Consider the following 17,462-nt stretch of genomic DNA (forward strand, 5'->3'; position numbering starts at 1 on the left):
AAAACTACTTTATTAATGTGCCTGGATCCAAATTATGGCCATTATATGATGTGTTGTGAGAAAAGAGCAATGTTGCAGCTTTGCAGTTTTATTAATAAAATATGAACATTTTATTAACTTAAAAACACAGGGCTATGCTAAATTTATTGCATCTTTCTTCTGAGCATCAAAGCCAGAGTTCCATACACCAGGCTTTCACTGGAAGGAACAGAGGCTGCTCTTCACATCACCACAGTACAGCCTTCCTTCTTCTTGGATGATGTCCCCATTCTAGCTGCCTGTCTATTATTACACACACACACACACCAAAAAAAAAAACCTTCCTTGGATTTTTTGTCTTCCTCTTAAGAAGGCAAAATCTACAAGTGAAAACCTGTAAGGAAGCCTGCTGAATGTGACTGCAGATGCCACTCACAGCAAGATCTCTTCTTCTCCATAGCTGGTATTTCAGTTTCTCAGTTAGGTAAATTGATATTTCATATTTCCTCCAAAAAGCTCACTATATGGTTCTCCTTTGCACATTTATCCTCACAATAACCCTGAGGTAGGTCAGTGACTGGTCCACAGTCATCCATGTCACAGAAGGGACTAGAACTCGGTTCTCCTACATCTCAGGTAACATTCTAATCCCATGCACAATTCTGGCTCTCACCAAAAGCAAGGAGAAAGATTTCTGAATTAGAAAGGGATACACATCCTGCTTGTTTTTGATGTTATGTGCAATCAAGTTGTTTCTGACTTAGGGTAACCATAAGGTGAACTAGAGAGGCCAAATTACCTGATCAGGCAAATTAAGTCAACATTCAAGCAGAGCCTTGTCGAGTCAAACTGTAGTCACAGAGTGGTGCTGGTGTAGGACATCTCAATTTTGAGACCCACAAATCTGCACTACCTCACTCCCCACAGAATTTCCCACTGTTTCCCTTAAAAACTAGCTGCAGCTGCTCTGCTAATTGGCCAGCCTGGCTCAAACCCTTGGAGAAGTAGAGCAGAACACTGTCTCTTCCCTGAATGACACAACCAGTATGTTAGCACCCAGCCTGTCAGGGACACTGAAGTCTGTCTGCTTATGAACATGATTTCTGGTAGATCCCTTTGATTTCTGGATTGTTGATTCTCCTTGATGAAGTGCACATATTTCCAGCTGTACCTCTGATCCTTGGATGTGCCATCATCTGTGGATGCTTTCTGGCATCTGACAGAGGCCCAGCACAAAGATCTTCATCAGTTATTAGGTTTGGCAAGCAAAGGATTATTGAGAGGCTACTGGACTTCAGGGTTTTTCTAGTAGGGCAGCTGATCCTCAGCTGTCCAAAAGGGAGGCACATGAATTACATTAAGGCACTGTATATACCTCAATGCTGTGAGCAACCTCAGCTGATTGTCAGGAAGGAGAAGGAGGGTCACATTTTTCTTGCCAAGTGAATGACCAGTTCGTAGGTGACCATGACAATAGCAGCATTGGGGATCTGGCGCATCAGATGGGGCAGGAGCCCACGGTAAAGAGCTGAGGGACCTTCTTCCCTGACTACAAGTTGCAGAGTTTGCACAAAGGAGAGGTAACGTGAGCCCTCTTCCCTCAGCCTTGTCCGGATGACTTCTGCAGAGAACAGAAAGAAAAGAAAAAGCAGAGGTGAGCAAACCGCTTTTCATCCTAGGGTTGGGGGGAGCAGCTGCCAGGAAACTAATTCCCAGCCCCCCTCCCACAATCCAATCTAGACTTTTTTTTTTTAGGAAAGCATAGAAATGAGAGCAACTCACCATGTGGGTAGGCAATGCATGAGGCACAGAGTTTGGAGATGGCTGCTGCCACCATCAGCCCACAGAAGTCCTGGCTGTTGTGTGGAAGGGGAAGGGCTGCGGCTAGGAAAGGCTGATTCTCCCTCAGCCGCTGCTTCAGTGCTTCATAGATAACAAAATGGATTATGGTTTCCGAGACGCCAGCATATGAAGCAGTAATCCCACGGTAAAAGCCTCTCAGCCCTTCTGTGTGGTAAACTCTCATGGCACATTGAAGGCCACTTGTGCAACTCTCACCTTTGGCCCTGTAGAAAGAGTGAAACAAAAGCACTTAGGAACACCCCTGCCCACCTCTGTCTATAACCACAAGTTCTGTGCCCTCTCTGCTAACAAATGCAATAAAAATGTGTGCCCCAAATCTGATTTCTTTGTACTCAAAATTCTGCAACCTTGTGCAAGTCATGCATATAAGGTAACTTCGTATAGTTCCTTTTTATTATGCATACACTAGATTCTGCAATGTTTACAATTTTGCACAATTTATCCTGAGGGTAGTTATCAAGAGGGGCAGAAAAACACACGAGGCAATGAAGGCCTATCTCCTATCTGTGGAAAATTTTACTCAGTGCATGTCTAACTGTTAAGTTAAGGGCCATGGATACAGACAAAGCTGGGGTACTTCCACTTCTGCATTCTGTATACAGGGCCAGATTCTGAGGATTTTCTGTGCTTATGCAGAGCTGAAGCAAGTGTACAGCTTGCCAATTACTCTTCTTGTTTGTCTTCTGGTTTTCCATCACATGCAGGAACAAATTTGGCCCCCAAAATAATTTCTTAGCAAAGTTCTAACTTCCTTACCTGGCCTCCAGTTGCATTCTTGTTTTTACCAGCCAGATAGGATTGGTCAAGGTGGCAGAAGTGACCCCTGCAGAGAGGAGATGTGAACATGAAACTTGATGGTTTCTGGACAATTTCTGAGAATGGAATATCATACCCACTTTCATGGGTGTCAGTGGCACTTCAAAGTGCTTAAGTTAAACATTTCCTATAGAATCTAATTTTAGCTTTGTCGTCCCTTTGCTGGAAATCACTTACCCACTTTGGCCTAACTCTCATTTTAGGCTCTTTGACATAAGAATGGGTTGCTTCAAACCAAAAAAATACTGATGCAGGGGTGCTGAAAAGTTTGGGAAACCTGCTTCCCAAAATTTGAAACTAAAATTTGCCACTGTCGCTTAAAAGAGTGTTCTTTTGAATTGTAAACTGCCAATTTGCCGGTTCATAGCTCTAATTTCTAATTTTTTTCCAGATCATTGACAGAAGTATGTCAACAAAAATGTGGAATTTTCAAGTGCTGAACTCCTAGCCATCATGAAGTTCCTGTTCCTGAAAAGGAAACCCCTAAAGGAAATTCATAAGATGCAAACATTGAGTGACACGTGTCCATCATACTCAGTTGTGAAGAAATGGTGTGCCAACTTTCATTGTGGAGATTTTGAGACCGAAGATGTAGCAAGGTCTAGGAGGTCTTCAAAAGTGTCAGCTCCTGAAATGGTTAATCATGTTCATGATCTGATTTTAGCAGATCAGTGAATCTCAGTGAAAACAATATTGCTGAGACAATAGAAATATCCCAGGAATACACTGGGTTTATAATTCATGAGCAGTTGGCTATGCAGAAGCTGTCAGCCAAGTGGGAGCTAAAATGTTTGAATGCTGACCAGAAATGAAATTCAATGGATAAGTCCAAGTTGATTTTGCAAAGGTTATGAATGATCCAGTGATAATATTTTGCAATAACCCATCACTACTGATGAAATATGGTTACATCCCTATGATCCAAAGACCAAACAACAGTCCTTGCAATGGCAGCACTAAGGTTCTCCAAGGCGGCCAAAGAAATTGAAGACTCAAAAGATCAGCAGAAAAGTCATAGCCACAGATGTTGAGAAGGCAAAAGGAAGGCATTTTGATGACTATCTTCAGGAGGGCCACACAGTTAATGCAGAATACTTCTCCAACTTGTTATGCTGATTAAAGGAGGCATTGAAGGAAAAACAGTGATGGAAGCTAAGGAAAGGTGTTTTTTGTAGTATGATTCACCTGCTCACAGGGCTGACAAGACAATAGATGTTTTGGAAAATATGGGGCTTGAGTGCATAGACAATCCACTCAACTCATCAGAACTTGCTCCATTAAATTTTGTAAACCACTATGATCTCTAAGGAATAGTGGTCTAGAAATAAACATTCATTTATTCATTCATCTGACTATTTCCTTTTTTCAAGCCTTAACAACAGTTTGAAAGGAAGGAAAGTTTTGAATGATTCAGAGCAGCAGCAGAGCAGTATTTCAGCGACCAGACATTAGGTGTTTTGTTTTTTTGTCAGTATTAAAGAAACTTGAATGATGTGCCAAGTGAGTTGAACTTCAGGGTTACTATGTGGAATATCATATAAGTCTCATGGCTCTAGGTCATTCCCTTCTTTCTTGGGCTGAGAACATTTCAGCACCTCCTTGTAGGTAGCCAGAAGAGAGACCTATGTAGCAGTCATTTCTCCAATAACGGAAGTTCCCGTTGTTGGAGAAATGGCTGCTCCATGAATGCTTTGCTGATGGGAGAGGAGCGGGACGCCTCAATGACAATTAAATCATGGGAGGCGAGCTTGATTGGCTATAGCACCTGCATGCTTTATGGGTGATTTAGCCACATTTCAAGGATGGTAAGGCTCTGTGTGATAATCCCCATACATGTGTACACTCACGAAGAGTGCACATATGCCTCTGCAGTGCAGAAACCATGACTTTCCCAAAACCATATAAATTATGTGCTAGTCTTCATGTCAAATATCTTCATTCTTCATGAAAAAGAAGGGCACAATGCATGAGGTAGTGTAAAACTATAATGTACTTCTCTATGAGGCACATATTTACCTGCACAAGCTGCCGAAAGCATATGGACTTTCTTGGACTCTGGCACCAGCACGGTGTTCAATTTCTCCTTCGTCTGTGAATATGCAGCAAAATATATGGCCCTAGAAAAAGAGAGGGGGTTCAGATATATTTATTCTACTTTTCCAACTAAAATCTAGCTTTAAAATTTTGTTTCCAGGAGTTTTAGGGACTTAAAATGCTTCTTTCCATGATTTCTTTACAATAAGAATGTGAATTCTGTAGTGACTAGAATGCTCATTTGAGTCATAAATTATTTTCTGTCTTCTATTCTGCACTAACAATAGTGTTAGTATAAATAGCAGAGTGACATTTTGTATAAAAATGCTTAATAATCAAATAGATGGACTCAAATGCCAGGCAAGCTTTTGGCCACTCACAATTGCTGAGGAAGGGACTCACTTGGGTGCTGCATTTTCCATAGTGCTCTATTTTCCATTTGTGTTTTAAATGCATCCTTAATTTAATTTTGTTTTAATATTTGATCTTTTTGTTTGTTGCTTTATATTTATTCAGTGCTACCTTGAGTTCCACTTGGGTTTTTGTGTGTGTGTGTGTATTCCATGGGAGTGGAGAGAAAGACATTAAACATTAAACTAAATAAGTACTGTATATTTACTGTTTGGCTACCTCCCTCTGGAAGTGAGACTCTTGTTCAGCAACATTCATGGTGATTGTCCAGCCATCTACAGACTTCCAGTTCTATTCTCCCCACTGGGGAACTTCACCTTAATCCCAAAACATCCCTGGGATGCATTTTGGCTTATAAGCATACCTGCTCAGGCACTACCAATTTGGTCTGGTACCTTGCCTGACTCCTCAGCATTTGCTGGCAGCTGCTGAGCCATTTCAATTCACAGAATGCCCCAACTAGAACCTTTGCTTCTGGAATCAGGTAACTATCACCCTCTGCAGTCCTGAAAACCACTATCTGCTACCACCTTTCATATCGCTAGTTCTTGTATGTGCGTGTTTTTGTGTGAAAGTTGACTTCCCTTTTGCTGTTATAAATAAAACTACATTGGACCTTGCATTCCGGAGTTCCGTTTCTCGATACCTGTATATACAGGCTTGACCCCTGCTTTTAGTTGCCCAAAGCCCTCTCAGCAGCTTCACTCAACGTAATAAAATTTCACCTATTAAATATTGCTTTTGGGTGCCCTCTCCACTGGCATTTTAGGTAACAGAGTCTTCCTCACAGGGCAATTTTACCTAGAAGGGGCAACTCCAATAAGATTAGGTCCCAGGCCTCGGAACAGGGAGCGGATTCCTTCCTTTTCTAGAATGGATCTGTGAAAAAAGAAAAGGAAAAGGTTATTGTGTGCCCTATCCCTTCAGGTGAAGAAAGAGCTGCCTCCCCTAATGAGGGTAATGAAGGAAGGCTTCTCCTTCCTACCTGACACCCTTCCTTGGTCCCTTCTTACCTCAAGAGCCGAAGGATCCCTTCTGAGGGGATCCCAGGGCGGATCAGGGCTCCGTTCACCCCTGGTAGCTCTACCGCTGGTAAGCATAGGGGCCTCAGGACCCAAGGGGAAGCCTGCAAGCGGGTCTTCACCACCTCCAGTGGGCAGGTCAAGATGGCTCCAGCCGTGCCACCTAATCTGGGAAGGGAGAAAAAGGAGGTCCAGAGTCAAGCACCTGTTTCCCCAGGTGGTGTTGGGAGGATCTCTTATGACAACAATTCTGCTCTATGGAAACATATCTTTCCATGCTTTTCAGAGGCTCTCCGTACACTACATTTTAGAGCAAATGCCTAACCCTAAACACATACAGGCTAATATGTGGCAAATGGGTATTTGGGAGGAAAACAAATCTATACAGCTCAGAGAACCAGAGTGACACAACTCCCTTGGAGTGTGGTGGAGTCTCCTTCCTTAGAGGTCTTCAAACAGAGGCTGGATGGCCATCTGTCGAGGATGCTTTGATTCAGATTTCCTGCATGGCAGGGGATTGGACTGGATGGCCCTTGTGGTTTCTTCCAACACTATGATTCTATGAACAAGCACTGAGTGGCAAACATGTGCTTGCTGTGCAGGTGTGTATATGCAACAGATGCATGTATGCCAGCTATCTTGGATCTTGCAAAGGACTATGTGTTTCCCAATGGAACAGTAAACATCACCAACTCAGGACAGTGTCCTTTAAATTATTAGTGATCTAGAGATGGAAAAGAGATGAAGCAAAACATTCTGCTCTTGCTACAGTTTGTTAACTATACAAATATCAATTTCTGCTTTTTTTTTTTAAAAGGGGGGGGTCAGTATAGCCCATGGGCTGTGGGTCCCCCCTCCCTCCTTTTTTTGGGGGGGGGGGGCTTCTGGGTGTTCCCTAAACATGTCAATTCTTTTCAAGGCAGTTTCTAGCTCAATGATAGCAATATTTGCTTTCAAGTGACAGAATACTGATAGTAAATGTGATGATTTACTTTTTCACTCTCCCAACCCCTAGCTGAAACTGGCAACTAGAAATGATGTGATGTAACTTCTGATGTGCCATGCAGCCCACATCTCCACATGGGCTTAACAAGTCAAAGAGAAGCCACACTTCGGGAGGCCTCCTTAGTCCAGCATTAATGCTCACATGGTGGCAAAACATTTGTGTAAGGGAAGGCTGTCAGCACAACACAATGGCAACAGCAGCTTGTGCTTTAAACCCATTAAAGCAAAGACTGCTTTTGGTTAAAGACTATAATTACAGGATACCTGGCTATGTGTATGAGCAATATAAATATCTGAAAACAGTATCAAGTTTTCAACTGGAACTGCTGTCCAAACTGGGACAGAAGCTCTCACCAATCCTCTCTCTATCTCTCCTCCTCACATACTACTATTTCTGTATGGATGTGCGTCACAATTGCACCATCTGGGTTTGCAGCTATCAGTTGCTGACGTCTTGATTCCAACCTGTTCTGAACAAAGCTGCCCAGTGTGCTAAAGTCCAGGGGAGGAAGATGGGGGGAGGGCCAAATGTCATGAACATTGTTGCATAATGGACTTGCCCAATCCACTATATTCCCTGGCACATCCCAGTGCAAGCACTACACTACTCTGGTTCATCCCACCCTCAATCCAGTGCAAAGATACCTAACTCCCCAAACTGCCTCACCTAAGGCTGGAGAACATGCTCTTCTGAATTTGCTCCTTAGCTAGGTGTACCAAGGAAGCTGCTGGTGTTCAGACAGATAGGGACTGCTATATCTGTCTTGCAATTCACAGATTCCTCTAGCTCAGATTAATTTACTGGGAAGAGGATCCCCTCAGCAGATGCCCAAGATGCTAATCCTTCTCAAATGACATCACTGGCAGCTGCCAAAACCCCCAATTCCAGACAGCCCTGCAAGACCAACAGCCAAAGCCTCCTGGCCTGCCTCCCTCCTGGCTCATGGCCTATTTACCTGCCCTCCCCCTTGAGTAGGAGAATAACAAAAGCAAGAAGCACAAGTAGAAGAATCTGATACCCACTCCTTCACATGCCCTGTCTTCCTCTGGCCAGGTTCGGCAGGGATATGGCTAGAGGAGAGGGAGGAAAAGCACAAAGAGCACTGACCTCCATGGCCATTTGGGGGGTCTAAGGAATTTATTACATGAAGGAGATTGGGAGTTTAAACCATGAATAACCTGGAAAGTTGCATAATTACGCAAAACGGTTTCACACGACATCGCACAAGATCCACGATTAAAGTGGTCACAAAGAAGCATTAACGGGCATCTTTTTACTTTCAGGATTTCAGTGACAATGCATTTTCCATATCACTTTACAGTCATCCCTCCTAATGCGCAGATCTCAGATCCGCACCCTTGAATATACATGGAGGGGCAACCTCTGCTATTTGAAATGGTGTGCACACCTTTGCCGCATGGATGGGGGCGTGCAACATTCAAGCCTATGGGGCTTGAATAAGCATGAGCCTTTGTTTTTTTTTGGGGGGGGGGGTTCCAGAACCAATCCCCCACAAAATCGGACGGCCAACTGTATTTGCGCAATTGTGTGATAATCATTTGCACAATTACTCACCATTTTCGCTTTATTTGTGGGATACTTTAAATGTGCTTTAATCTCTCTTTAATGCCGAAATTTGCCCCAGTGTGACAAAATCCTAACTAAGGGAAGGAGGATCAGCTGTGAAAAGGAGGAAAAACAAGGCTGGGTGACCAGATGCCATCGCTGCAAAGGAGGACAAGGCACCACAAAATGTAGGACTGTCAATAAAAATGGAGGACACGCCCAAATAAAAGCACAAACACCCACAGAAATGTAAATTCATGCTTCTTAGCCATGCTCAAAATGGAGAGCTTTTGGAATGCTTCCTGGACAAAATGGTTGAAGAGTAAGAGAGAGAGGGTCTTCTCGGTGGCTGCCCCTAGACTGTGCAAATTTCTGTACAGGGAGACCAGTATGGCCCCTTCCTCGTTGTCCTTCTGCTGGCAGGTTAAGACCTTCTTATGCAGACAGCCTCTTAAAACAGAAAGTTTTTAAAGATCAGGCTGGGGTGTTGCATTGTTTTACAGTGTTTTATCTTTTATTGTTTACCTGTTATCAGCTTCGGCGGATACGCCAGCTGTGTCCCTACCTGAGCCAGGGGGACCTAGAAACAGTGGTACACGCTCTGGTAACCTCTCGGTTGGATTTCTGCAATGCGCTCTACATAGGGCAACCCTTGTACCATACCCGGAAGCTGCAATTAGTGCAGAATATGGCAGCAAGACTGGTCACTAATACATCTAGGACCAGTCATATAACACCGGTCTTAAAAGACCTACATTGGCTGCCTATTCGCTTCCGGGCGCAATACAAGGTGTTGGTTATAACCTATAAAGCCCTAAATGGCTTGGGCCCAGGGTACTTAAAGGACCGCCTCTCTCCGTACAATCCGCCCCACTCACTCAGATCCACCGGGCAGCATCTGTTAAGAGCTCTGGAGGCTAGATTGGTTAACACCACTAGAAGGGCCTTTTCCATCTCGGCCCCCACCCTCTGGAACTCGCTGCCCATCGAGCTCCGTTCAGCAACCTCCCTGGCCCAATTTAAGAAGGGGCTGAAAACGTTCTTCTTCAAGCAGGCTTACCCCTGATTCTTTGCCCTGAGAGTCCTCTTCCCCCCTCTGTCAGTTGTTTGTGATCTGGCACAAGTTCTTTTATTACTGTTTTAATGGTATTGTTTTTATAAATTGTATTGAATATTGCTGTTAACCGCCCTGATGTTTCGAAGGGCGGTATATAAATAAAGTTATTTATTTTATTTATTTATTGTGAGCTGCTCTGGGACCCAGTTCTGAGAAAAGAGCAGGATATGGCTCTTGTGGTCTCTTCCAACTCTATGATTTCCATGATGCTGATGATGATGATATAGGATATGTTCTGGAAAAGGAGGATGTGTTGTTACTTTGACTGGGAGGGAAATGAGCAATCACTTTGATTTGAGTCATGCTCTAACTTGGAGTTTAGAGACAGGCAGGGCAAAATGCTAGTGAGGGATGGGGACATAGTGAGGTAATAATAATAATAATAATAATAATTATTATTATTATAGGTATAAGTGTATGCAGGTGAACAGAGAGGACTGGGCCAGGAAAACCAACCTACAGCATGAAGGAGCCTAAGCGGGAGCAGGACTGGAGGGACACTATTCACATGGTGCAAAGAGGTTATCACATAGAAAGGAAAGACTATATATTTATTAATTTACGGTATTCCGGCGAGCCTATCCACCAAACCTGCTGTAAAATATCTCACCTCTGTTAGTGTTGTATGTTTTTATGAAGAGTTGACTAACTGCATTGTATTGATAATAATGTTATTGTTGTATGGTATGAAGAACATTTGTTTTAAATAGCTACCAGCCTTTTTGTGTGCATGTAGGGAACAGAGAGAGCAATGTAAGCAACACCGTTTCTGTTAAAAATCATAGGTGTTCTTTTAATTCAAAACAACAAAAGCTTTGTCCAGACACCTGTCCCTACCCCTTGAAGTGATACAGATACAGTTAAAAAACCACAAGACCTCTTGGGTGGAATATTTCTGATTCCATTAGGTTCTAGTGCATGTCTTAGGGTTAGAAATATATAAATGGCTCCAACCAACTGACTGTTTTGTCACATCATAATTTGCTGAAAACATGGGACATGTTTTTGTCACATGGGCTGGAACAATAAATTTACCCCAATGGCATTTTGGGGGGAAATATGGTCCCTTTTACCATGGTCTGTTTTGTTTTTTAATGTTTTTTTTCTTTTGCCCTTTTGAAGATGGGAACAACATTTGTCCTCATCTAATCAGCCTCTCTTGTTCTTCAAAAATTCTCAAAGACTATTGACAGAAGTCCTGAGATTACATCAGCCAGTTCTTTTAATACACTTGGATGTAGTTCACCTAACCCTGGAGACTTGGGCCTGTTACAGACTGCCAAAATAAAGCTGCTTCGGGTCTCTTTGGAGGTATGCTATTTAAATGATGCATGGGTCCTAAGAGTCCGGAGGTTGCACCAAAGCCACACTCCATTCCTAAGCACTGGAGTGCGGCTTTGGTGCAGCTTCCGGATTCTTAGGATGCATGCATCATTTAAACAGCATACCTCCAAAGAGACCCGAAGCAGCTTTATTTTGGCAGTCTGTAACAGGCCTTGGATTCATTTAGAGTAGCCAGGTATTCCTTTACTACCTCTATCTATTCTGGGCAGCAGTCCTCTTACTGCATGATTTATTCTATTTTCACCAGTTACAGCACTGTTTCCCTTTTGGGAGAAGACTACAGCAAAGAAGGTATTCAACCATTTGGTCTTCTCTCTGTCACCTTAACATTAGATCATCATCTTTACAGTGGACCTACTGTTTCCTCGTTCTTCCTTTTGCTATGAACATAGCCCCCAAAAGGCCTTTTATTACTTTTAACCTCTCTAGCAAGCCTGAGCTCATTCTGACCTCCCTCCTACAAGTATTGGCTAATTGTATTCCTTTTTGGTAGTCTCTCCTTCTTCCATTTCATATACTGTACATTTGTCTTTTCAATCTTTTCAGTCTCAGCTGATCTGAAAATTCTTTCTACATCCACCCTAGTTTTGCCGACTTTCTCCCCTCAGTTGAATTGCTTGCTGACATCAGTTTTCTTGAAGTTCACAGCATGTGCTTGACTACATTTGGCTTCCCCTTTCCTCTGTATAACAAATCCCAAAAGGAAATGGTCACTTCCACACAAGGAGCCCATTATTTCCACCCCACTGACCACTTCATCTCTGTTGGTTAAAATCAAATCCAAAATTGGTGAACTCCTTGCTGCTTCCTCCACCTTTTGTACAATGAAATTGTCAGCAAAGCTAGCGAAGAATTTTTTGGACATTAGACTCTTGGCAGAGTGTGACTCCAACAAATACTGGGTGGCTGAAATCTCCCAGTACTACAATCTATCTCAGATTGAATATGAATTGAACTTGAACACAGCTTTTGCCACATACTTAAATTCTATTGCTCACGACAGGATGATGCAATGACATAAAGTACAATGACACTGTTCACATTATGACGCATTTCAAGTACAAATATTTCTGTTCTTCAGACATAAGTATTCCATTTTAAATAGGCTGTCACCCCAAGGACTCCTCATCCCTGTGAAGGATAGCCCAATAGTTCTGCCAGGCCAAAAACCAAAACAAGATAAAACCAAGAAATATGTCAGAACGTAAATCAGTGGGAGACTCCTTTAACTTCCTTTGGACTCTCACTGCAGAAGTGTGTAGCAGTCAGATGTGTAATACTCTTGGCAATTGCAATTAGCAGGTGCTAGGAGGCCCACTCCTGCCGATTTTGATGCAAGCAAGTGCTACAATTATGATCCGTCTTCACTGCCTTAGGCATCAGCAGACACCGACAAAACCTTATAGATGACCATACCACCCTCCTTTATTTGTATTTTGAAGCTGCTTACACAAAACCTACCGTCAGTTTATTTAATTAGGTGGTCTATTGTTTATTCTACTACCAAGGCATAAACAATTAAAATTTTAAAATATCACTATGCCATTGTATCCAATGGTACTTGAGCTTCCACAGATTTTGGTATTTTCAAAAAAGGAAAAAAAGGAAAAGAATTAGAGCTTTCCTAATATTCCATTATTGTTCCCCCATAACAGCCAGTTCCATAAACCAATGGCTTAGAAAACAAAGCAATTTCTTAAGAACACCAGCATTTCAAAAGAAGCAATTACTGTTATCATGCAACCCTAAGGTGTACCTATCATGGGGCTTTCTTGGCAAGGTGTGTTCAGAGGGGTTTTTCTCCGAGGCTGAGAGACTGTGACTTGCCTAAGATCACACAGTGGGTTTCATGGCTGAGCTGGGAATCAAACCCTGGTCTCCAGAGTAATAATCCAATCAGGTTTGCTCTCTGAAATTCATATTTTTTGAATATTTTCAATCCATGGATGCTTGAATCAGTGGATAAAGAATCCATGGATACAGATCATTAACTGAGGTGTACCTGTATATCTAGATCCTCTATGCTCATTTCTGAAATATTTTCAGCTTTTATCTGTTCATAAATGATATGGTCCCCACTTTTGGTTTAGTTTGGCAGAGGAACGGGCTCAGAAAGTGACAGATTCTCATTTGACAGAGGTTTTTAAAGTGAGGTTGGATGGCCACCTTTGCTTGCTCTATCTGCATCGTTGTATAATATAAACTGTATTTATCACCCAAGAAATTGTGCTGAATACATAAATCTTTAAATGTATACACATATATGTTGAAAATAAATACATAAACCGAGGACAAGAAAGCAGAGGAACAATTTCCTTTAAAAGCAGCAAATATTTTGTTAAAATGCACCATGGAAACTGTTTCCATTGGATACAGCAATTGCTATAATACAATGCCTGCCTTGAAGGTAGTAGTTACTGTATTTGTCTTTCCAACCAGAGGGCTAGTCTGAATTTCATTGTATGGCAATCCTGATCTCCCTCTCACACACTCTACACACTGCCCTACAAAAATAAATTTGACGGCTCCAAGAAAGAACCCCTAAATGTGTCCCTTTCCTCACTAGAATTGTAAGTGTGTGAAAATAATTTGCATCTGGAATGGGAGAAGGAGTGAGGAGGTCAGAAATGATGGGTGTGCAAACAAATAATTGCAGCTAACTCTCTAGCCAACATTCTGCAGAGAGAGAAAAAGATTCCCCCCACTCTGTAGATTCACAATGTCCTCACAGAGATCCACAAAGGCTTGAGGAAATGTTATCATTCCTCAGGGGAAAGGTTGGAAAGCCCTGGAATGAAGAGAGAAGGAAGAGGAGAAGAGGAGGAAGGTGAAGGAACAGGAGAGGTGGTAGCACCTCTCACTTCATATGACTTTGCACAATGTGGGCACAACCGGGCAGAAGACAGGCTAGGATGATGGGTGTCCACTTTCCATGGATTTTTCGGCCCCATGGGCAACTAGGTCTGCCACCTGGGCAACCAGGTCTCTGTCTTTCACCCTTCTGCTGGGACAACTTGCAGCAGGCACCTTGGCCAAACAAGTCCTTGCAGGTCAGCCAGGCCTTCCTCCTTGCTTGCTGGCTCCTGCCCATCTGCCTCCTTTCACCTGCTGCCCTCAAGCAAAACGTGGCCAATCTTCAGTGGCCGCATCTCATAAAGGTCCCCTGAAGGATGTGTTCAAGCAGTTCAAAAAGGATGTGGACAAGCCGGAGAGTGTCCAGAGAAGAGCGACTGGTTAAAGGCCTGGAAACCATGATGAAACCCTATGAGAAGACACTTAGGGAATTGGGCATGTTTAGCCTGGAGAAGAGACAGTTAAGAGGTGATATGATAGAATCAAGCTTGTTTTCTCCTGCTCCAGAGAACAGGACCCGGAGCAATGAATGCAAGCTACAGGAAAAGAGATTCCACCTCAACATTAGGAGGAACTGCCTGACAGTGAGGGCTGTTTGACAGTGGAATACTCTTCCTCAGAGAGTCTCCTTCCCTGGAGATCTTTAAACAGAGGCTGAATGGCCATCTGTCAGGGATGATTTGATTGTGATTTCCTGCATGACAGGGGGTTGGACTGGATGGCCCTTGGGATCTCTTCCAACTCTAGGATTCTAGGACTGGGACTCCCAGGCAGCACTTCTGCTGACCTGCTCCTGCCATGAGTCTGTGTCTCTCATCCCCACACTTAATGCTCTCTGAACATAACATAAAACCTGTGTTGTGCAAAAAGACAGCCTTTGTGGCTTTTGGTGTGCACAGAATCAGAGGCAAAAGGAGATGGCAAGAGGCAGGTGAGTGGCTGGAGTAATCAGCAGTTCTAGAGCAGAGGGAGCCCTACTCTGGAGGTCTGTGAGAGAGGGAGTGTATATTAGAATCATAGAATCATAGAGTTGGAAGAGACCACAAGGGCCATCCAGTCCAACCTCCTGCCATGCAGGAAATCCAAATCAAAGCACCCCAACAGATGGCCATCTAGCCTCTGCTTAAAGACCTCCAAGGAAAGAGACTCCATTACACTCCGGGGGAGTTTGTTCCACTGTCAAACAGCCCTTACTGTCAGGAAGTTCTTCCTAATGTTGAGGTGGAATCTCTTTTCCTGGAGCTTGCATCCATTGTTCTGGGTCCTGTTCTCTGGAGCAGCAGAAAACAATCTTGCTCCCTCCTCAATGTGACATCCTTTCAAATATTTAAACAGGGCTATCATATCACCTCTTAACCTTCTTTTCTCCAGGCTAAACATCCCCAGCTCCCTGAGTCGTTCCTCATAGGGCAAGGTTTCCAGACCTTTCACCATTTTAGTCGCCCTCCTCTGGACACGCTCCAGTTTCTCAATGTCCTTTTTGAATTGTGGTGCCCAGAACTCATTACATGTGTTTGTGTGTGCTCACGTGTTTGTGTGAGGTTCAGCCTTTAGGAACCTCACCCCTGCCCAGTCGTCGCAATAGTGCATAGGGTGGGGGCGGAGGCAGTGGAGTCACCAGAGGGGGCAGGGAGTGCGGTCCTTAACTGAGTGACACCCCAGAGGGGGTACACCCAGTGCGGCTTGTGTGACATTTGTGAGACCATAAATGGCCCTCCAGAGGCTGCAGCACTGCCCCTGCAAAAGCAGTGGATGCTGCTGGGTGTGTGTGTGTGTGTGTGTGTGCAAGGCCTTTCATTTAGGGTCCAACGTGGCTACTTGTGCCTGAACCCCAAATGGCCCTCTGGGAGTCACAGCATTGCCTCCTCAAGCAGTGGGCACTGTTGGGGGGGGGGGCAATGTATTTCATTTGGGGTCCAGTGCAGCTGTTCCCCCCAGCCCTCTCCCCTGCTGCCTCCCCACTGCCCCTGGTTGGTGACAGCAACCACAGGGATGCCACTGGACAAAGGAATGAGAAGCAAGCTGGATTGCTCTGCATCTCATGTGTGCACATACATATGCCTGGCAAGCAGCGTCCCAACTCCTTGCACTACTTGACACTACTACTGATACAAAAACAGTAAAGGACAAGGAGGAGGAAAGTGAGGAAACAAGATCTAGTCAGCTCAAGTTGGGGGATTTTTAATTTAAAAAAGTCTTTCACTACATTACATTCCATTCCCCAGCATCACTATCGCCCAGCAGAAGCATCTAAAGCAGAAACTAGCATCTAAAGCAATTCCCTTCTCCCCAACCTTCTCTAGCAGACAGAACTAAAACTAAAGCAATTGCTAGCAAGTGAACAGGAACTATAATATTGTAGGAACTGTGAACATTGAATGGCAATTGACTTTGGAGTTCTGACACCATCCCGCAACTTTAAGTATGTATTTAACAATTCAAAATAAATATTTGTTGCACTTTATGGTTTTAGATCTTAGGTCTTGGTGGTCTACAGCAACAAAAGGTATTTAAAGGGGATCTGCATTCAATAAAAGGTTAAGAACCGCTGGTCTGGAGGAACATTTTGTCTGCTTACCATCATACAATGATACAGAATTTTTCCAGGTTAAAAAAGAGGAACACTTTGCTAGAAAATGGGATAACCTGAAACAACATGGACTGGGTCCCAGGAACACTGTGCAACACCTTTTGACCCATGGAGCTCCATGTATCAGGAAAGACCAGAAACAAAAGTATTGAGCCAGGGCAACTAAAGTGGTGTCAAACTGGATTATTTCTGCAGTGTGGATGCAGCCATTAAGGGAATCAATGGACACTGAGCTGAATTCTGAAAATGGTCCCCAACTTAAAGAGTTGAGCTAACAAGACTCAACAACAGGCTTTGCCATTTTCTGTAAGCCGTATGGCCTAGCGGTCTGAGTGCTGGGCAAAATGTTCCTCCAGACCAGTGGTTCTTCACGGTTTATATACTGCAGATCCACTCTGGAGACCAGGGTTTGATCCCAGGATCGGACAGGGAAACTCACTTGCCCCCCTTGGGCAAGTCACACTCTCTCAGCCTCCTCAGGGCAAGGCGATGGCAGACCCCTTCTGACTACATCATTCCAAGAAAACTCCAGGACTTCTGGCGAGCCCAGCCTTAGGATCTGAAGGCACACAACAACTTAGGGTGACCAGAGATCCTCCTTTCCCCGGACACGTCCTCCATGCCCACCTTCTGCCCAGGAGGAATCCCCAAAGGTCGTCCACTCAGGGTGAACGGCGATCCTCCTTCCCCCGGACATGTCCTCCATTCCCACCTTCTGCCCAGGTGGAGTCCCCAAAGGAGATCCTAAACTCAGGGTGACCAGAGATCCTCCTTTTCCAGGACAGGCCCTCCATTCCCACTTTCTGCCCAAGAGGGGTCCCCAGGGGGTCGTACTAAAACAAAGGACAGTACTTGCCCATA

General features: G+C 43.9%; 1 protein-coding gene across 1 annotated transcript in view; it reads right to left on the reverse strand.

Moving 5' to 3' along the window:
• Window positions 1-72: 72 nt before the first annotated feature.
• The window catches only part of LOC121920595 (solute carrier family 25 member 33-like), a 25,160-nt gene continuing 7,770 nt past the window's right edge, over window positions 73-17,462 (reverse strand). The window contains exons 3-8 of the mRNA XM_042447722.1: window positions 6,117-6,293; window positions 5,905-5,982; window positions 4,675-4,775; window positions 2,599-2,665; window positions 1,762-2,045; window positions 73-1,600 (exon numbers count right to left, since the gene is read on the reverse strand). Of these exons, the coding sequence (XP_042303656.1) occupies window positions 1,404-1,600; window positions 1,762-2,045; window positions 2,599-2,665; window positions 4,675-4,775; window positions 5,905-5,982; window positions 6,117-6,293 (904 nt within the window). The 3' untranslated portion in view covers window positions 73-1,403. The remainder of the gene's footprint in view (window positions 1,601-1,761; window positions 2,046-2,598; window positions 2,666-4,674; window positions 4,776-5,904; window positions 5,983-6,116; window positions 6,294-17,462) is intronic.

This window comes from Sceloporus undulatus, chromosome 2 (assembly GCF_019175285.1).
Source record: "Sceloporus undulatus isolate JIND9_A2432 ecotype Alabama chromosome 2, SceUnd_v1.1, whole genome shotgun sequence".
In the NCBI taxonomy this organism is placed as follows: Eukaryota; Metazoa; Chordata; class Lepidosauria; order Squamata; family Phrynosomatidae; genus Sceloporus; species Sceloporus undulatus.